Raw genomic sequence first — 21,533 nt, 5'->3', positions numbered from 1 at the left:
ATTTGCATTTATAGAGCGCCTTTCACGCCCACCAGACATGCCAACGCGCTTTACAGCTGTAATGTACACAACTGTAAGTATGCTCACAGTTTTGTAGAGCCGTTGGAATCAAATTTTAATTTGATTTTATATGTTTTAAAGTTTAATTTGTTTTAATGCCAGGTTTTAGTTTCCCCCCCCGCAGTCAGGGGGCACTTGTATAATTTGCATCACGGTGCCCTAAAAAAAAAAACCCCAAAAAGGGCACTTGAAAAGTGTTTGGAATTCCCCCCCCCCCCCCTTTAATAAGGGGGCACTTTGATTTACTGTTTATTTTCTTTCAGCACAAAAGAGTTGTAGAGCTGTTGGAAGAGGGGGGCACTGGAGGGACTGAAGTGCATCAGTACCCCTGGCAACCAAATTTTCATTTGATTTAACTTTCTGTAAAAGTTAATTTTGAAATTTGTGGGTTCTAGTGCCCTTCCCAAAATGGGGCACTTGATTTAAAGTTAGAATTAAAATAGTTGTAAAGCTGTTGCATTGTCAGTCACGTGATGTTCACAAGACTCAATAAAACCCCAGTCAGTTTTGTTTGAGGGGATCCACGATGAGGCATGTGATTGTGAGCCTGGTGGATGAACTGGTAATGTGTAGAGACTGGAGCACAAAAATCTAGGCTGACACTCCAGTGCAGTGCTGAGGGAGCGCCGCACTGTTGGAGGTGCTGTCTTTCAGATGAGACGTTAAACCGAGGCCCCGTCTGCTCTCTCTCAGGTGGACGGAAAAGATCCCACAGCCACTATTTCAAAGAAGAACAGGGGAGTTCTCCCCCAATGTCCTGGGCCAATACTTATCCCTCAACCAACATCACTAAAACAGATTATCAGGTCATTCTCACATTGCTGTTTGTGGGAGCTTGCTGTGCGTAAATTAGCTGCCGTGTTTTTACATTACAACAGTGACTACACTTCAAAAGGTACTTCATTGGCTGTAAAGCACTTTGGGACGTCCTGAGGTCGTGAAAGGTGCTATACAAATGCAAGTCTTTTATTTCTTTTGAAGCCCCCGGGATGAATCCATCGCCTTCAGTCGGTACTACCTACCAACTGAGCCCACATGGTGCAGGGAACACGTTGTCGATGTAAACCCGCCCCTACCCTGCATGCTGGAACTCCAGCGTGCTGCCCATTGAGTGACATCCAGAACACATTAAAGACCCTTCAGAGAATTTGAGACACTGTATGTACAAGGCATTGGAGAGGTTGCGAGGGAGCTTTACTAGAATGGTACCAGGGATCAGAGACTTTAGTTATGTGGAGAGACTAGAGAAGCTGGGATTGTTCTCCTTAGAGCACAGAAGGTTAAGGGGAGATGTGATAGAGGCATTCGAAATTGAGGAGTTTTGAAAGAGTAACTAAGGAGAAACTGTTCCCACTGGTACGAGGGCCAGTAACCAGAGGACACAGATTTAAGGTCATTGGCAAAAGAACCAGAGAGAGATGAGGAGAAATGATTTTATGCAGCGAGTTGTTATGATCTGGAATGCACGCAGATTCAATAGTAACTTTCAAAAGGGAATTGGATATATACGCGAAGAAGTTAAAAAGTTGCAGGGCTATGGGGAAAGAGCGGGGGGGAGGAGGACTGATTGGATAGCTCATTCAAAGAGCTGGCACCGGCATGCTGGGCTGAATGGCCCCTTTCTGTGCCATAAGATTCGATGTGACTTGGGTGGCAGCTGGTAATAATAGCTCCGAAGCACCAAGAGATTGAAAGGGTGGAACTTAGCGGCGGCAGGACTGATTTTCAGAGTCCTGCGCACCCTTGTTGCCTTCAGTAAATCTGCGGCTTAATGTCGAGAGGGCCCGAGGTAAATGGGAAGCGGGCGAACAACACAGCAAAGGCCAAAACTGCGCGTCCAGTGACGGCAGAGAAACTTCACTCAACACAACAGCGAGGTCAGTTTTGTTTTTGTTAAATGTACATTCAATCACCTCCTCCAGTCCCAGTATCAGTTGAGGCTCCAATAAACACTGGTACAAGTTTTGGGTTTGTTTGCAACAGCCGAAAGATTTTTTTTTAAACATTGGTTGACAACACGGGAAGAAAGGACAAAAAAGATGTGGGACATCTACAACCTCCTGTAATACTTCCATAAATCAGCACTGCTTTGGACTCGTGTTGTGTGATGTTGGTGACCAACACACTGATGGGAAGGTGTGAAACTCTTTGCTATTATAGTCACAGGCATTAACTGTTAGCAGTTTATTTAAAACACCAATTTCGGGGCTGGATTTTCATTTGGATTGCGCCTCTGTAAGCGTCCAGGAGGGGGCGGTAATGGGTCTGGAAATGATTAGCGTCCGGGTGGCGAGCTTCCAGCGCCCCGCCGTGAAATTGGGTGCCGGTTTTGAGGCGGGTCTGAGCAGTACCGCCCAGGAGCATCATGCCGGTGTACAACGTCCCCCTTTATCGTCCCGATCTCAAAGTATGTTTTGCGCAGCACTCGTAGCGCCCCCGTAGACAACCCGCAGAGAACGCTGGTGGTCAGAGTTGTCCCGGCGACGGTGAGGGAAAGAATGACTGCATGAGCCAAGTGCGATTGTTCCTTTTTTTTCAGTTTTCTTTCCACAATTTATCTTTGTTTGGGGTGAGTAATATATTGGGAATGTTTTACGTGCCAATTTTTTTTTTTCCCAGGGACGCCTCACTTTAAGAGCGCCACAAATCCGTCTCTTTAGTGACAGTTGCTCACCCGGCCGAATGTCCCAAGATAAGCGTGGAACGCCTCCCTCAGCGTTGCGCTCCACACTCAGGGCGCAGCTGCGGAATTCTGTGGCTGCCGACCCAGACCTTTTCCCGGCGCTAAATTTATCCGCCGCCTGACATTAACGCCCCAAGAAGCCTCCGACTGAAAATCCAACCCCAAAGAAAACGCGTCCGAATGCAATAAAATCTTCGTTTGACAACAGCGCACAACGCTGACTTCATTGGGGAATGAGCACTCTGGGTTTTATTTTGTTCACAGTCACTCTGATTCCCTCCCCTCCACCACGTTTGTTCATTTAAACGCCGCGCAAGCCTGTTACAAAAACCGTGAGGGCTCCAGTAGTTTACAAAAAAGAAAAGGGGACAGAGCAAAACGTGGTTGAAGAGGTTGCGGGCGTGGATTGTCCACTGTGAGCTCCCGCGCGGAGAACGAGGTATTCGGTCTGTACGTCGCGTCTTGCTTTGGCTCTTTGACAGGAAAGGTCGCGCAGGCGGTGACCCCCCGAGGCACCGCACTCACACTCCGAGCCTCAAAATAAAAATGTACAAAGGCTGTCGAGGTGTTTTTTTTAATCCTGAAATTTATTCCGAGAGTATGATACACAGGTGATATTCTGCAACTGGATCTCACACCAGCCAGCTCCAGAATTTCACAGACAGGTCAGTGCTGGCTGTACATGTTAGATTATATATAAAGTCAAGATTACTGGTTGTACTTTTCTTAAATGGAAAATTAGTTTCGAGTCTTCAGAGGGTTAAGCGTAACAGGAAGGAGGTGGTTCCGAGGAATGCGTAATGGGAGATATAAATACAGTAAACAGATGCTGGTAGGAATAGAAGCGCTGCCATTTACAGAATATTGACTCCAGTTGCCATTTTAGCGAAAGCTGGCTAAAAATGGCCCTTTTTAAGAGCATGAAGGATTTGTTTTACAGCTAATACAGTACTTTGTTTACTGCGGAACTCTTACAAGTCCACAAACAAGCCGCAAGGGTATGAAAGGATGTGGAACCAAGGCTGGTGGATGGTGATGCAACACAGATCAGCCACAGGCTCATTGAAGGGCGAGACAGGCTGGAGGGGTGAATGGCCTCCTCCTGTTCCTACGCTCCTGAGTCGATTTGGATTTGTCTGGCTGAACGTGGGCACTGGCACAGGCTCTTTCAGCGAGTCAAACAAGTCCCTTCATGTCTTGACTTGTCACTGACTGAACCGCTTGTGTGCCAGTCTTCGGAATAGGGGTTTGGATTGGCTGGGTGACACACCTTTAAAACCAATTTTCAACCAATGAAAACCCAGCTGGTATTTCTTTGGGGGGTGGGGAGGGGGGGCGGGGTGATTTCTCCCACCTCAAAGAGAAAGTGGGAGTCAGGAGAAGAGAGGAGAGGTAGTGAAAGATCTTAAAATGATCTTTTAAGCTAATTATAAGGGGATAAGACTGATAGATTAAACAGACAGAAAAACCCACTAACAAGTTAAAATAAGGAAAATAGGAGAAAAAGAGATAAGGCAGGCGGCATCAAAGTGGTTAAAATTATTATCTCTATTTGAGTTTGGGTTAAATATTGCTGTAAAAGCTATCCCAGGTGTTTGAATAGATTTCATAGTGTAAAATTAGGGTCAATTTTGATGTCATAGTCCGCAAACTGTAAACTGGTTAGCACAGAAGAAACATTCAGTAGCAAATGCCTGCTCCAGAGTTCGAGAGGACAGTTCTGATGTGCAGGAGGCTTTTGATCACTGAACGATCCCAAATGATCTTCGCACAAAAGAGATCAGTTTAACAGACTCGGACTGCGATGGGCTCGACAGCTTTATACCGAATTACTGGCTTGTGAAGCTTGCTGGGAAATCAGAGGTGGGCCAGAAAAAAACATCAACATCCAGAAAGTAGCTAAAAAGTGACCTCAATCCCCCCCCAGCACATTGCCCTGCTGGAAGCTGGAGTGTTTTCTGTGATTGACGATTCTTGGCAGATAATCAATTGAGACAAGTAAAAATTGCTGCCCTTCTGGCGGCCCTGTGTTGGCAGTCGGAGTGCAAAGCAAAGAGGGCTGGGGGTCAGACCATTGCTTGCTGTTGGAGGGGCCGTCTTGGCATCAAATGGGGCCGGGTCCCGTTCCATTCATTCAGTGGATGTTGTTGGACAGCCCAGCGTTGGGAAAGACAACTTCACAGTGCGTGCCTGCAGTGACACCACACAATGCAGGCAGAGATCCGATCAAGTTCCCGCACGTCAAGTCCATGGGTTGCTTTGTTTGACCAATGACATGCCTTCTTCGTAACAACTGTTCCAAGATTGGCTGAGAGTGAGGACGGGGCGGAGGGTGGGGGGGGGGGGGGGGGAGGATAAAGGCATCGTTAAGGGGGAAAAGGGAGAGGAGGGGGTTATTGTTGTAACGCTTCTGTCTCCTGTTCACTTTAACACGTCGAGAGCAGCCGCAACTTGAGCAAAGACATCGTCCACTGTACCCTCCGCATTTATCTAAGGGTTGGGGAGAGAAATGCAGACAGCAGCTGAGTAAATCGAGATTTCCTTCTTTCATTTGATTAAAGACAAGTACAATCCTGTATTTCCTTCCAATTCTAACCTCCCCTGCCCCTCTCCAGAAGGTGACTATCTTTCTGAAGGACGGTTCCACAGGAAACACTTCTACACAAAAGGAACATAGGAACATAAGAAATAGGAGCAGGAGTAGGCCATCTGATCTGAGCTTGGCCTCAACTCCACTTCCTTGCCCGCTCCCCATAACTCTTTGACTCCCTTATCTTTCAAACATCTGAGTGGTAGAAGTTTGGAACACTGTTCCGCAAACGGCAATTGATGCTGGGTCAATTGTTCATTTTAAATCGGAGATTGATAGATTTTGGTTCACCAAAGCTATCGAGGGATATGGGCCAAAGGCGGGTATGTGGAGTTAGGTTGTAGATCAGCCAGGATCTCATTGAATGATGGAAAAGGCTCCAGGGACCGAATGGCCTACTCCTGTTCCTATGTTCCGACTGTTCACAGGTGCAGGCTGCCCCTTGTACCTCAGACTAAATGGCCATTCTTAATGTGTGAGCTGGATAGCGATGATCAGAAGGCTATTCCACTGTGTGGGGCGCCACAGTCAAGCCCAATCCTGTTCCAAAGTCCACAAAGATGCACTTTCCAGCAGGGAAGCGATAAGGAACAGGAGCCTGGGTTACTTTTCCTCTCCAGAGCCCAAAGGGACTGAGCTTAATTGTAGCAGCCCCAACATATCACAATAGCAGCGATCAGCCAGCTCAGCATAGAACAGGCTTCAAACCCGGCACCTTACCTGTCTCTATGTCTGAGAGGGCAGTGAATTTACTAACTGATCCAGTGTGGGAGGGGGAGGAAGCTGGGTTTTTCTTTGGGAATATGACCTATGTGAGTGGGCTGGCATCCCCGATGTGATTGGCTGGCATCTGTCTGAAGACGTGAAGGTTGTGCTAATGCAGCTTGGTTTTGGACTCGAGGAACCACGAACTCTGGGTATGAATCCCCGGTCCTCATCACGTCAAACACCAGGTAGGCCCAAGGGTCTGCTCCCAGGTTTTCCCCAATGCTGCTCCCTGCCTGCTGATGGTAGGAGCTCTGAACAGGGAGCTCACGGTCCCTGCCTTGACCAATTAACCAAGATTATAGGCCCCAAACAGGACAGCAGCCAATCACTGCAGTGCAGCTACTCCACCGACTTCAGCCATCTTTTGCCTTATTTTTATTTGCCAATAGTGGCCTGTAGATAAAGAAAGGAAGAAAGATTTGGATTTTTATAGCGCCTTTCACAACCACCAGATGTCTCAAAGTGCTTTACAGCCAATGAAGTACTTTTAAAGTGTAGTCACTGCTGTAATGTGGGAAACGCGGCAGCCAATTTGCGCACAAGCAAGCTCCCACAAACAGCGATGTGATAATGACCAGCTAATCTGTTTTTTGTTATGTTGATTGAGGGGTAAATATTGGCCCCAGGACACCGGGGATAACTCCCCTGCTCTTCTTCAAAATAGTGGCCATGGGATATTTTACATCCACCTGAGGGAGCAGACGGGGCCTCGGTTTAACGTCTCATCCAAAAGATGGCACCTCCGACAGTGCAGCACTCCCTCAGCACTGCACTGGGAGTGTCAGCCTGGATTTATGTGCTCAAGTCCCTGGAGTGGGACTTGAACCCACAACCTTCTGACATCAGAGGTGAGGGTGCGACCCACTGAGCCACAGCTCACAAGGGGCATCCGCTGCCTCTGCTGCTATTGGACAACCCAACCCAAACTCCAGGTGCACAAACTCCAGACACTCACATAGATTACCCAGGCATCACCTCATTTGGGCATTATGCTCATTTCAGCTCATAATTCCATCAGTTTATTTATTGACTTATAGAAGCATAGAAAATAGGAGCAGTAGTAGGCCATTCGGCCCTTGGAGTCTGCACCGCCATTCAATACGATCATGGCTGATCCTCTATCTCAACACCATATTCCCGCTTTTTCCTCATACCCTTTGATGCCTTTTGTGTCTAGAAATCTATCTATCTCCCTCTTAAATATATTCAGTGACTTGGCCTCCACAGCTCTCTGTGGTAGAGAATTCCACAGGTTCACCACCGTCGGAGTGAAAAAATATCTCCTTATCTCAGTCCTAAATTTCCTACTCCGTATCCTGAGACTGTGACCCCTTGTTCTAGACTTCCCAGCCAGGGGAAACATCCTCCCCAGTCTATCCAACTTCCTGAGCCACCCTGGATTTAAACACATGGAGCTGGGATTTCGGGAAAAGGCTCCCACCAACTATTCTCATCAGCGTTGTCACCTTCTTGCCGTTTCAAGCCTCACCTTCCTGATGATACCCCTCGGCTCATAGAAGCAGATGACGGGTTCGGTTGCTTTGTAGTAGGTCTCCAGACGTTTTTTGATTGTTGTTTCATTGTCATCGGCGCGATTGCTAGTTTTCGCACGTTCCAGCAGGCGTTTGATCATTGTTTCTTTACCAGCATCAATGTACAAGAGCAAGGTAGGCGGGCCAATCTGTGGGGGCGAGAAAGCACACAACCAACCAATCAGCTGAAGGACATGTCATAGAATCATAGAAATTTACAGCACAGAAGGAGGCCATTCCGGCCCATTGTGTCCGCGCCGGCCGACAAAGAGCTATCCAGTCTAATCCCACTTTCCAGCTCTTGGTCCGTAGCCCTGTAGGTTACGGCACTTCAAGTGCACATCCAAGTACTTTTTAAATGTGGTGAGGGTTTCTGCCTCTACCACCCTTTCAGGCAGCGAGTTCCAGACCCCCACCACCCTCTGGGTGTAGAAATGTTTCCTCATTTCCCCTCTAAACCTTCTACCATTTACTTTAAATTGCCCCCTGGTTGTTGACCACTCTGCTAAGGGAAATAGGTCCTTCTTATCCACTCTATCCAAGGCCTTCATAATTTTATACACCTCAATAAGCTCTCCCCTCAGCCTCCTCTGTTCCAAAGAAAACAAACCCAGCCTATACGATCTTTCCTCATAGCTAAAATTTTCCAGTCCAGGCAGCATCCTCGTAAATCTCCTCTACACCCTCTCGAGTGCAATCACATCTTTCCTGTAATGTGGTGACCAGAACTGCTGCAGTATTCCAGCTGTGGCCTAACTAGTGTTTTATACAGTTCAAGCATTACCTTCCTGCTCTTGTATTCTATGCTTCGGCTAATAAAAGCAAATATTCCGTTGCCTTCTTAACCACCTTATTTGTTCAAATGTAGCTCAGAATTCCCATTCCTCCTGTCTCATTTTCTGTCTCACTCTTGTCTGAAATCGGAACCCTAGTTTGGTTTTGTTATTTGGTGAATTTTACATTCTTTAGTGGGAAGCATTCCCACTTTGTGCATCCAGTGACAGTGTCAAACACTCCCAGATCAGGTAGAGCACAGACTGGATACAGAGCAAAGCTCGCTCTACACTGCCCCGTCAAACTCTCCCAGATCAGGTAGAGCACAGACTGGATACAGAGCAAAGCTCGCTCTACACTGTCCCGTCAAACTCTCCCAGATCAGGTAGAGCACAGACTGGATACAGAGCAAAGCTCGCTCTACACTGCCCCGTCAAACTCTCCCAGATCAGGTACAGCACAGACTGGATACAGAGCAAAGCTCGCTCTACACTGTCCCGTCAAACTCTCCCAGATCAGGTAGAGCATAGACTGGATACAGAGCAAAGCTCGCTCTACACTGCCCCGTCAAACTCTCCCAGATCAGGTAGAGCATAGACTGAATACAGAGCAAAGCTCGCTCTACACTGTCCCGTCAAACTCTCCCAGATCAGGTACAGCACAGACTGGATACAGAGCAAAGCTCGCTCTACACTGCCCCGTCAAACTCTCCCAGATCAGGTACAGCACAGACTGGATACAGAGCAAAGCTTGCTCTACACTGTCCCGTCAAACTCTCCCAGATCAGGTAGAGCATAGATTGGATACAGAGCAAAGCTCGCTCTACACTGCCCCGTCAAACTCTCCCAGATCAGGTAGAGCATAGACTGGATACAGAGCAAAGCTCGCTCTACACTGTCCCGTCAAACTCTCCCAGATCAGGTACAGCACAGACTGGATACAGAGCAAAGCTCGCTCTACACTGTCCCGTCAAACTCTCCCAGATCAGGTACAGCACAGACTGGATACAGAGCAAAGCTCGCTCTACACTGTCCCATCAAACACTCCCAGATCAGGTAGAGCATAGACTGGATACAGAGCAAAGCTCGCTCTACACTGTCCCGTCAAACTCTCCCAGATCAGGTAGAGCACAGACTGGATACAGAGCAAAGCTCGCTCTACACTGTCCCATCAAACACTCCCAGATCAGGTAGAGCACAGACTGGATACAGAGCAAAGCTCGCTCTACACTGTCCCGTCAAACTCTCCCAGATCAGGTACAGCACAGACTGGATACAGAGCAAAGCTCGCTCTACACTGTCCCATCAAACTCTCCCAGATCAGGTAGAGCACAGACTGGATACAGAGCAAAGCTCGCTCTACACTGTCCCATCAAACTCTCCCAGATCAGGTACAGCACAGACTGGATACAGAGCAAAGCTCGCTCTACACTGTCCCATCAAACTCTCCCAGATCAGGTACAGCACAGACTGGATACAGAGCAAAGCTCGCTCTACACTGTCCCATCAAACACTCCCAGATCAGGTAGAGCACAGACTGGATACAGAGCAAAGCTCGCTCTACACTGTCCCGTCAAACTCTCCTAGATCAGGTAGAGCACAGACTGGATACAGAACAAAGCTCGCTCTACACTGTCCCATCAAACTCTCCCAGATCAGGTACAGCACAGACTGGATACAGAGCAAAGCTCGCTCTACACTGTCCCATCAAACTCTCCCAGATCAGGTACAGCACAGATTGGATACAGAGCAAAGCTCGCTCTACACTGTCCCGTCAAACACTCCCAAATCAGGTAGAGCACAGGTTGGATACAAAGCAAAGCTCCCTTTACACTGTCCCATCAAATACTTCTAGATCAGGTACGGCCTGAGTTAGGCACATGTCAGCTGTGGCTCAGTGGGTAGCACACTTGCCTCTGAGTCAGAAGGTTGTGGATTCAAGTTCCACTCCATGGACTTGAGCACATAACTCTAGGTTTGACACTCCAGTGCAGTGCTGAGGGAGCGCTGCACTGTCGGAGGTGCCGTTTTTCAGATGACACGTTAAACCGAGGCCCCTTCTGGTCTGCACCTGGCCAGGACCGGAACCAATATCCGAGGGGGAGTGTTTGCTATTGGTGTTGGGGAGGGGTTAAACTAATATGGCAGGGGGATGGGAACCTATGCAGGGAGACAGACGGAAGTAGAATGGGGGCAGAAGCAAAACATAGAAAGAAGAAAAGTAAAAGTGGAGGGCAGAGAAACCCAAAGCAAAAAGGGCTACATTACAACAAAATCTAAAAGGGGCAAAGGGTGTTAAAAAGACAAGCCTGAAGGCTCTGTGCCTCAATGCGAGGAGTTTTCAGAATAATGTGGACGAATTAACTGTGTAGATAGCAATTAACGGATATGACATAATTAGCATCACGGAGACATGGCTCCAGGGTGACCAAGGCTGGGAACTCAACATCCAGGGGTATTCAACATTTAGGAAGGATAGACAGAAAGGAAAAGGAGGTGGGGTAGCGTTGCTGGTTAAAGAGGAAATTAATGCAATAGTAAGGAAGGACATTAACTTGGATGATGTGGAATCTGTATGGGTGGAGCTACGGAATACCAAAGTGGGAGTTGTGTACAGACCACCAAACAGTAGTAATGAGGTTGGGGACAGCATCAAACAAGAAATTAGGGATGCATGCAACAAAGGTACAGCAGTTATCATGGGCGACTTTAATCTACATATTGACTGGGCTAACCAAACTGGTAGCAATGAGGTGGAGCAGGATTTCCTGGAGTTTTTTAGGGATGGTTTTCTAGACCAATATGTCGAGGAACTAACTAGAGGGCTGACCATCCTAGGCTGGGTGATGTGTAATGAGAAAGGACTAATTAACAATCTTGTTGTGCGAGGTCCCTTAGGGAAGAGTGGCCAGAATGGCGGGCAGTTACTGGTGGGGTGCCACAGGGCTCAGTGTTGGGACCCCAGCTATTTACAATATACCTTAACGATTTGGATGAAGGAATAGAGTGTAATATCTCCAAGTTTGCGGATGACACTAAACTGGGTGGCGGTGTGAGCTGTGAGGAGGACGCTAAGAGGCTGCAGGGTGACTTGGACAGATTAGGTGAGTGGGCAAATACATGGCAGATGCAGTATAGTGTGGATAGATGTGAGGTTGTCCATTTTGGGGGCAAAAACTCGAAGGCAGAATATTATCTGAATGGCGGCAGACTAGAAAAAGGGGAGGTGCAACGAGACCTGGGTGTCATGGTTCATCAGTCATTGAAAGTGGGCATGCAGGCAGTAAAGAAGGCAAATGGCATGTTGGCCTTCATAGCTAGGGGATTTGAATATAGGAGCAGGGAGGTCTTACTGCAGTTGTACAGGGCCTTAGTGAGGCCTCACCTGGAATATTGTGTTCAGTTTTGGTTTCCTAATCTGAGGAAGGACGTTCTTGCTATTGAGGGAGTGCAGCGAAGGTTCACCAGACTGATTCCAGGGATGGCTGGGCTGTCATATGAGGAGAGACTGGATCAACTGGGCCTTTATTCACTGGCGTTAAGAAGGATGAGAGGGGATCTCATAGAAACATATAAGATCCTGACAGGACTGGACAGGTTAGATGCGGGAAGAATGTTCTCGATGTTGGGGCAGTCCACAACCAGGGGACACAGTCTTAGGATAAGGGGTAGGCCATTTAGGACTGAGATGAGGAGAAACTTCTTCACTCAGAGAGTTGTTGACCTGTGGAATTCCCTGCCGCAGAGAGTTGTTGATGCCTGTTCATTGGATATATTCAAGAGGGAGTTAGATATGGCTCTTACAGTTAAGGGGACCAAGGGGTATCGAGAGAAAGCAGGAAAGGGGTACTGAAGGAATGATCAGCCATGATCTTATTGAATGGCGGTGCAGGCTCGAAGGGCCGAATGGCCTACTCCTGCATCTATTTTCTATGTTTCTATGTTTATTAAGATGGAGAGTGACACAGTTAATTCAGAGACTAGGGTCCTGAACTTGGGGAAAGGTAACTTCGATGGTATGAGACGTGAATTGGCTAGAATAGACTGGCGAGTGATACTTAAAGGGTTGACGGTGGATAGGCAATGGCAAACATTTAAAGATCACATGGATGAACTTCAACAATTGTACATCTCTGTCTGGAGTAAAAATAAAATGGGGAAGGTGGCTCAACCGTGGCTAACAAAGGAAATTAAGGAGAGTGTTAAATCCAAGGAAGTGGCATATAAATTGGCCAGAAAAAGCAGCAAACCTGAGGACTGGGAGAATTTTGTAATACAGCAGAGGAGGACAAAGTGTTTAATTAGGAGGGGGAAAATAGAGTATGAGAGGAAGCTTGCCGGGGACATTAAAAACTGACTGCAAAAGCTTCTATAGATATGTGAAGAGAAAAAGATTAGTGAAAACAAACGTAGGTCCCTTGCAGCCAGATTCAGGTGATTTTATAATGGGGAAGAAAGAAATGGCGGACCAGTTCAACAAATACTTGGGTTCTGTTTTCACAAAGGAAGACACAAATAATCTTCCAGAAATACTAGGGGACCGAGGGTCTAGTGAGAAGGAGGAACTGAAGGATATCCTTATAAAGCGGGAAATTATGTTAGGGAAATTGATGGGCTTGAAGGCGGGGCCTGATAGTCTGCATCCCAGAGTACTTAAGGAAGTGGCCCTAGAAATAGTGGATGCATTGGTGATCATTTTCTATCGACTCTGGATCGGTTCCTATGGACTGGAGGGTAGGTAATGTAACACCACTGTTTAAAAAAGGAGGGAGAGAGAAAATGGGTAATTATAGACCGGGTTAGCCTGACATCAGTAGTGGAGAAAATGTTGGAATCAATTATTAAAGATGAAATAGCAGTGCATTTGGAAAGCAGTGACAGGATTGGTCCAAGTCAGCATGGATTTATGAAAGGGAAATCATGCTTGACGATTCTTCTGGAATTTTTTGAGGATGTAACTAGTAGAGTGGACAAGGGAGAACCAGTGGATGTGGTGTATTGGGATTTTCAAAAGGCTTTTGACAAGGTCCCACACAAGAGATTGGTGTGCAAAATTAAAGCACATGGTGTTGGGGGTAATGTACTGACATGGATAGAGAACTGGTTGGCAGCCAGGAAGCAGAGAGTCGGGATAAATGGGTCCTTTTCAGAATGGCAGGCAGTGACTCGTGGAGTGCCGCAAGGCTCAGTGCTGGGACCCCAGCTCTTTACAATATACATTAATGAGTTAGATGAAGGAATTGAGTGTAATATCTCCAAGTTTGCCGATGACACTAAACTGGGTGGCGGTGTGAGCTGTGAGGAGGACGCTAAAAGACTGCAGGGTGACTTGGACGCGCTAGGTGAGTGGGCAAATGCATGGCAGATGCAGTATAATGTGGATAAATGTGAGGTTATCCACTTTGGGGGCAAAAACACAAAGGCAGAATATTATCTGAATAGCGGCAGATTAGGAAAGGGGGAGGTGCAACAAGACCTGGGTGTCATGGTACATCAGTCATTGAAAGTTGGCATGCAGGTACAGCAGGCGGTGAAGAAGGCAAATGGTATGTTGGCCTTCATAGCGAGAGGATTTGAGTATAGGAGCAGGGAGGACTTATTACAGTTGTACAGGGCCTTGGTGAGGCCTCACCTGGAATATTGTGTTCAGTTTTGGTCTCCTAATCCAAGTCAGCATGGATTGAGGGAGTGCAGCGAAGGTTTACTGCACCTAGACTGATTCCCGGGATGGCGGGACTGACATATGAGGAGAGACTGGATCAACTGGGCCTTTATACACTGGAGTTTAGAAGGATGAGAGGGGATCTCATACAAACTTATGGGACTGGACAGGTTAGATGCGGAAAGAACGTTCCCGATGTTGGGGAAGTCCAGAACTTCCAGATGGGGACACAGTCTTAGGATAAGGGGTAGGCCATTTAGGACTGAGATGAGGAGAAACTTCTTCGCTCAGAGAGTTGTTAACCTGTGGAATTCCCTACCGCAGAGAGTTGTTGATGCCAGTTCATTGGATATATTCAAGAGGGAGTTAGATATGGCCCTTACGGCTAAAGGGATCAAGGGGTATGGAGAGAAAGCAGGAAAGGGGTACTGAGGGAATGATCAGCCATGATCTTATTGAATGGTGGTGCCGGCTCGAAGGGCCAAATGGCCTACTACTGCACCTATTTTCTATGTTTCTATGTAAATGGATGTAAAAGATCCCATGGCACTATTTCGAAGAAGAGCAGGGGAGTTATCCCTGGTGTCCTGGCTGATATTTATCCCTCAATCAACATAACAAATTCAGGTTATATGGTCATTATCACATTGCTGCTTGGCTGTTGCATTTCCCATGTTACAACAGTGATTGTACTTCATTGGTTGTAAAGCACTGAGAGATATCTGGTGGTTGTGAAAGGTGCTATATAAATGCAAAACGTTTGTTTTCTTTCACCTCAGAAGACTACTTCCTCTTGCACCAGTGCGACATTCCCATATTCCACACCAGCTATCATTGTGGCTTCCTTCAATGACACGACCAATTTAGTAAAGTCCTTTCCGGCCCCCCCCACCACAATTTTCTCCCCCCCCCTCCTCCCCCACGGCCCCTGCCATTTGCAAAGTAAAGCCTGAACAGTGAGTGTTGACAGGTTATTTGACCATGAAAGTTGTCACAGCCAAGCTCGATCTTATCCTCACCCGATTTCCACACACACCCAGTTTCCAGTGAAGGGTCACCTGGTAGCAGTCAGGAGCAGCAAGCCTGGCTGAATGTTTTTTCCCTCCCTAACCCAGTTAAAGTCATCAGCTGCTCCTTTGGCTGAGACACTGAGGGAGAAATTAGGAAGACCTATATTGAAATGATTTTCTTTACTCCTGTACGCAATGGCCCCTGTTTATAAAACTCGCAAATTCGATCGGCCAGTTTATACTTTCTTTAATCTCCCTACGCTCATTCTTTCAGTGAAGTGTATATTTCAATCCTATTCAGAGAGCAGGTGCTCAGAATGAAACTCGCCTGTACATGCGCTCCCCAGTAAATACTGGACACTCTCTGACAAGTATGTACTTGGATAATATTTATCCCTCAATTAAAGTAACAAAAAAAACATTATCTGGTCATTATCACATTGCTGTGTGTGGGAGCTTGCTTGTGGGAAAATTGGCTGCCGCGTTTCCCACATTACAAAAGTATTTAATTGGCTGTAAAGCGCTTTGAGATGTCCGATGACTGTGAAAGACGCTATATAAATGCAAGTCTTTCTTTTTAATCTATGCAGCTGTATTAACAAGAGTGCATCATCATCATCATAGGCAGTCCCTCGGAATCGAGGAAGACTTGCTTCCACTCTAAAAATGAGTCCTTAGGTGGCTGAACCGTTCAATACGAGAACCACAGTCCCTGTCACAGGTGAGACAGATAGTCGTTGAGGGGAGGGGTGGGTGGGACAGATTTGCCGCACAGTCTTTCCACTGCCTGCGCTTGATTTCTGCATGCTCTCGGCAATGAGACTCGAGGTGCTCAGTGCCCTCCTGGATGCACTTCCTCCACTTAGGGCGGTCTATGGCCAGGGACTCCCAGATGTTGGTGGGGATGTTGCACTTTATCAGGGAGGCTTTGAGGGTGTCCTTGCAACATTTCCTCTGCCCACCTTTGGCTCGTTTGCCGTGAAGGAGTTCCGAGTAGAGCACTTGCTTTGGGAGTCTCATGTCTGGCATGCGAACAATGCGGCCTGCCCAGCGGAGCTGATCAAGTGTGGTCAGTGCTTCAATGCTGGGGATGTTGGCCTGGTCGCGGATGCTGATGTTGGTGCGTCTGTCCTCCCAGGGGATTTGCAGGATCTTGCGGACACATCGTTGGTGGTATTTCTCCAGCGACTTGAGTTGTCTACTGTACATGGTCCATGTCTCCGAGCCATACAGGAGGGCGGGTATTACTACAGCCCCGTAGACCATGAGCTTGGTGGCAGATTTGAGGGCCTGGTCTTTGAACCTTAACTTAGATTAATTTCTATAATGTATTTATGTGAGGCGTTTTTTAAATGTTTTATGATATCTGTATCAACACGAGTGCAGCCTGTTGCTTGACGGCTCGAGCGGTGTGCTGCAGCGACAGTAGCCCGAAATTCCAGCCTCCCCAGGCCTGTACGGAATTTCCGGTGCGTATGAACCAGCTTTTCCGATCTGTCAAGTTTCTGGCTTGACAGGTGGCTGCATCTCGGGGAGCAGAACATTCCCACGGCAGAGATTGGGCTTTTTGCCCATCTCTTGCCCTGCGAATGTCCTGAAAACTCTTGTGCCTGGTGAAAGCAGGTGCATAGCCTACTTTTACCAGCGTAAGAGTTTCATCATCATAGGCAGTCCCTCGAATCGAGGATGACTTGCTTCCACGCCAAAAAAGGATGAGTTCACAGGTGTTTCAATGAAGGACCTAATATTCCAGAGCCCGAACTACATCCTGAGGGGTGGAAGATGCCTGTGCGTGGATTTTTTTAACGTGTGGTGGCCGTTGCACACCAGCCACCACACGGGCTTGACACGGGTCTTGGTCCAGTGGCGAGGGTTATCCAAGACAACTGGAGAGCTGCTCTGCTGCACGGACCTAGTACGCACACATATCGCAGTGTGGGCTGGCCCGTGCTGCCCCTGGGCTCCTGGCCCTGAACTCATGCCCCTGTAAAATATACTGAGCCAGGGTCAAAGGCCGAGACACTAAAACCCCAGTCCAACTGTAAACTGCAAGTGCCTGATTTGCCGGTGAGGGGGTGAATGGCCCCTTCCCCCCAGGTAGCCTTGTGAGCAGAGCGGGTCGAGGGTGTTGTGGAAATGTATTTTCATCTAAGCTGATACCACACGGTATTTTTGTGCCCTTTGCATTATATAACAAAATGGAGTCCTGGTCCTTCCAGAAATTTCTCCATAAAGCAGTCGGCTTGCTTAAACAGCTAAACCTGGCTTGAAATGGCTGATTGCCACCAGACAGCTGGGAGGCAAGTCCTGCTGAGACAAGTACCCCCCCCCCCCCATGGTGCTCTCCTATTGTCTATACGACACCAGTTCCACCCCACCCCACCCTTTTTGAAGTACTCAAACCACCAGCCATTATCTCTTGTAGAGACCTCATCCATTTGATGCAAAAAGATAACTGACCAGGAAACTGGACCATCCTGACACAATGCAAGGCAGGTAATAGCTCATTACCACACTCTCATCGAGTGGTGGCCGGCTGGCCAACTAATAACCCTGACAAAAGGAAATATCTGGAAACCATGTCAGGACAAGGATGTAGTAATTAACTCTTTATCTGTATTCACTGACTGCGAGACAGAGCCAATACACAGGGAGAGGCCATAACTTGGGTTTTACTGTATAAATATCTCGTGAAACTGTACCATTGCGGAGGTGGTCACTTAGCCATTGACTGAGTGTGACCTTTCCCTTGCTAGCAAGTAAATTAAAGAAACTTCTGCCGGAGCTGAAGGTGTCGGAGTCGTTTATCGGAGGTCGAGATTGCGACAGTGTCAGTGAGGGGGTCGGTGAGGTGAGGTTGGGTTCAGGGGGTGTGTGGATGTTGGTTTGTCCACGGGTTCCCAGTGTTCGGTCGTGTGGTGCCGATCAGGTGTGGCCTGTGTTGTATATGCTGGTTATTGCCCTTTTGTTTACAGAGCTCCAACATGTTGGCGAAACAGGAGCTGCTCTATGTCCCTCTAATTGGGTGTACGTGGTATTTCCTGGAGATTGTCTTCTGTAAGCGTCATTGGGATGAGGACAGAGTAAGAGTTTAAAAACATATAAAAATAAAATTTAAAAATACATATTAGCATAGAGAGAGGATTGGCTAACTAACAGAGAACAGAGAGACGGGATAAATGGTTCATTCTCTGGTTGGCAATCAGTGACTAGTGGGGTGCCGCAGGGATCAGTGCTGGGACCCCAACTATTTACAATCTATATTAACGACTTAGAAGAAGGGACCGAGTGTAACGTAGCCAAGTTTGCTGATGATACAAAGATGGGAGGAAAAGCAATGTGTGAGGAGGACACAAAAAATCTGCAAAAGGACATAGACAGGCTAAGTGAGTGGGCAAAAATTTGGCAGATGGAGTATAATGTTGGAAAGTGTGGAGTCATGCACTTTGGCAGAAAAAAAAAATCAAAGAGCAAGTTATTATTTAAATGGAGAAAGATTGCAAAGTGCTGCAGTGCAGCAGGACCTGGGAGTACTTGTGCGTGAAACACAAAAGTATTAGTATGCAGGTACAGCAAGTGATCAGGAAGGCCAATGGTATCTTGGCCTTTATTGCAAAGGGGATGGAGTATAAAAGCAGGGAAGTCTTGCTTCAGCTATATAAGGTATTGGTGAGGTCACACCTGGAATACTGCGTGCAGTTTTGGTTTCAATATTTATGAAAGGATATACTTGCTTTGGAGGCAGTTCAGAGAGGGTTCACTAGGTTGATTCCGGGGATGAGGGAGTTGACTTATGAGGAAAGGTTGAGTAGGTTGGGCCTCTACTCATTGGAGTTCAGAAGAATGAGAGGCGATCTTACCGAAACGTATAAGATTATGAGGGGGCTTGACAAGGTGGATGCAGAGACGATGTTTCCACTGATGGGGGAGACTAGAACTAGAGGGCACAATCTTAGAATAAGGGGCCCATTTAAAATAGAGATGAGGAGAAATTTCTTCTCAGTGGGTTGTAAATCTGTGGAATTTGCTGCCTCAGAGAGCTGTGGAAGCTGGGACATTGAATAAATTTAAGACAGAAATAGACAGTTTCTTAAACAATAAGGGGTTATGGGGAGCGGGCAGGGAGGTGGAGCTGAGTCCATGATCACATCAGCCATGATCTTATTGAATGGCGGAGCAGGCTCGAGGGGCCGTATGGCCTACTCCTGTTCCTATTTCTTATGTTCTTATATTTCTGTTAAAAACCCTGCCCACTCAGGTAATTTTATTTTAAACCATAATTAAAACTTTTTTTAAAAATCGGCAAATTGTTTTTTTTCAAAAACATTTCTATCAACTTTAATTTCTATAATGTATTTATGTGAGGTGTTTTTTTTTAATGTTTTATGTCGTGTTTGGGGGTGTTTCTCATTCATAGTAATAGCAGTTTCGGACTTACGAAACTCCTATTACTAGGAATGAGAAAATACTTTACCGTGATTGGGTGTCCAGGCCCCAGTGACTCCGTTGGACGTCCCAACATGAACGCACTCCGTTGCGCAAGAGGAGGAGGCCTCAGGACTGGGATCTCTGGTGAGCGGTCGACCAAAAGGTAAGTGTGCATCGTTTGTCCTATTTTTAGTCGAATGCCCGCGGGAAGAAGAAACTGGGATTTCTGCACCAGTGCATTTTCTCTCCCCTTAGCCATCGTTAGTTGCCATCATTACAGGCAATGACAGGGGCACACAGCTCAGGAAATTGTTGAGGCAGCAAAGTTAACTGCAGCATCTGCACTCTTAAATTCATTTGCAAGCCAGTTGGCGTGGGAAATGGAAATCACACAGTATAAAGTGTGTTTTATGTCCACCTGACAGCGATCACAGAATGATCAAATCATCTGTTTTTTAGTGATGTGGGTTGAGGACTAAATATTGGCCAGGACTCCGGGGAGAACTCAAAATAGCAGCCATGGGATCTTTTACGCCCACCTGAGAGAGCAGACGGGGCCTCGGTTTAGCATCTCAGACAGTGCAGCTCTCCCTCAGCACTGCACTGGAGTGACAGCCTAGATTATGTGCTCAAGTCTGTGGAGTGGGGCTTGAACCCACGACCATTCTAACTCCGAGGCGAGTGCGTTACCCACTGAGCCACGGCTGACACTGACAGAGAGGAGAATCACAGGCGTTGAGACATTCGACATCACGAGTGTCGGCAAGACTGTAAAGCAACTCTTTCATTTCAAGCTGTATCACCTTGCACTGCGCACAACTTGTTTATTTTCATGACTGAATCACTCACAGCCTTCGGGGTAATGTGCACCTTCCTGTCTTACCCAGAATGTGCATAATGCGAAAATCAAATCCCTGCCTGTGCAAGTTTTCCCAGTTTAAGAACGATTTCCCCAAACCATCCCTGCGTTCCAATTGTGTTACCTCAGCTATGACCTCTCTACATTCAGTTGAACTATGGTGGGAATTGTACATCATATATCACAGGAACACCTAAATCTTAAATTAAAACTGACAATTGGACAGGTACTAGAGGATAAGGAATTTACAGGATGAGCGACATTAAGTGGGGGTTGTGGGACAAAACCCGACTGATCCTTCACAGACACGATGGGCACAATGGCCTCCTTCTGTGCTGCAAGTTTCGCTGACTATGAATTCTGGAAACATGTGCCTGGTCTGTTCGTATCCCGAAACTAAATAGGCAGGTAAACATTTCAGGTGTAGACCCTTTGCCAGGCTCGATCCAAAACAGTCCCCTCTTTTTATCTTCACTAAATCCTCCGTTGTGATTTTTGTTTCCTGCTGCAATGGACGTGATAAAGAAATGGGATGCTCCTGTGTAACTGAAGGTGTCTAAATTGTTTTGTGTCCGCTGTTGCCTGAATGATTTACGATGGATGCCTTGGGGGCCGAAACTGCCCCCTCCTTGAGCTCCATTACCGCCTCTAAGAGCGGAAAGGCCTCACCGACTGGAGGCAGATGGATGGGCCAACCCTTCCTGTATTGCCCCCGGGCCGGGAGCGGCTGGGAACAGGTTTCCGCGCCGCCTGTGTGGTCACCGGACGGGCACGCGCTGACCCCCCCCCCCCGCCCCCACCGACCACCGCGGGATATTGTCCCGCGAGAGTGAGGCTGCCGCCGCTCCCCAGCGGGAAGCTGTGTGTGTGACTGGGCAGCGCGTCCCCCCTTAAAAGGGGAGGGCGCGTTGCTGCGGCTGCCATGTTATTTACATTGTCGGCCGACTCCGAGGTCGGCCCGACAACGGCGGCCGCGGCTTGGGTGCCAGGCCGCTGCCCCGGCCGGAACCTTCCCTGGCGGCCCACTGGGCCGAACTAAACCCCACGCAGAGCTCGCTGCGGACCCCTCCCCTTAAGCTGATGACCCAGAGAAACGGCTGCCCTGCTACAACGGCACCTCCGCACCTCGACATCGCCCCCCCCCCCAACCACAAACACAAACACACAC

General features: G+C 47.6%; 1 protein-coding gene across 4 annotated transcripts in view; it reads right to left on the bottom strand.

Annotated features, from left to right (window-relative positions):
- Window positions 1–3,309: 3,309 nt before the first annotated feature.
- Window positions 3,310–21,533, bottom strand: part of LOC139233174 (adenylate kinase isoenzyme 1-like) — a 220,494-nt gene continuing 202,270 nt past the window's right edge. For all 4 annotated transcript variants that reach the window (XM_070863777.1, XM_070863778.1, XM_070863781.1 and 1 more), the window contains 2 exons: window positions 7,591–7,782; window positions 3,310–5,233 (listed from right to left, as the gene is read on the bottom strand). In XM_070863777.1, the coding sequence (XP_070719878.1) occupies window positions 5,165–5,233; window positions 7,591–7,782 (261 nt within the window). In that variant the 3' untranslated portion in view covers window positions 3,310–5,164. The remainder of the gene's footprint in view (window positions 5,234–7,590; window positions 7,783–21,533) is intronic.

Source organism: Pristiophorus japonicus, chromosome 20, assembly GCF_044704955.1.
Source record: "Pristiophorus japonicus isolate sPriJap1 chromosome 20, sPriJap1.hap1, whole genome shotgun sequence".
Classification (NCBI taxonomy): domain Eukaryota; kingdom Metazoa; phylum Chordata; class Chondrichthyes; family Pristiophoridae; genus Pristiophorus; species Pristiophorus japonicus.
This window is presented reverse-complemented; position numbering and strand designations above follow the sequence as displayed.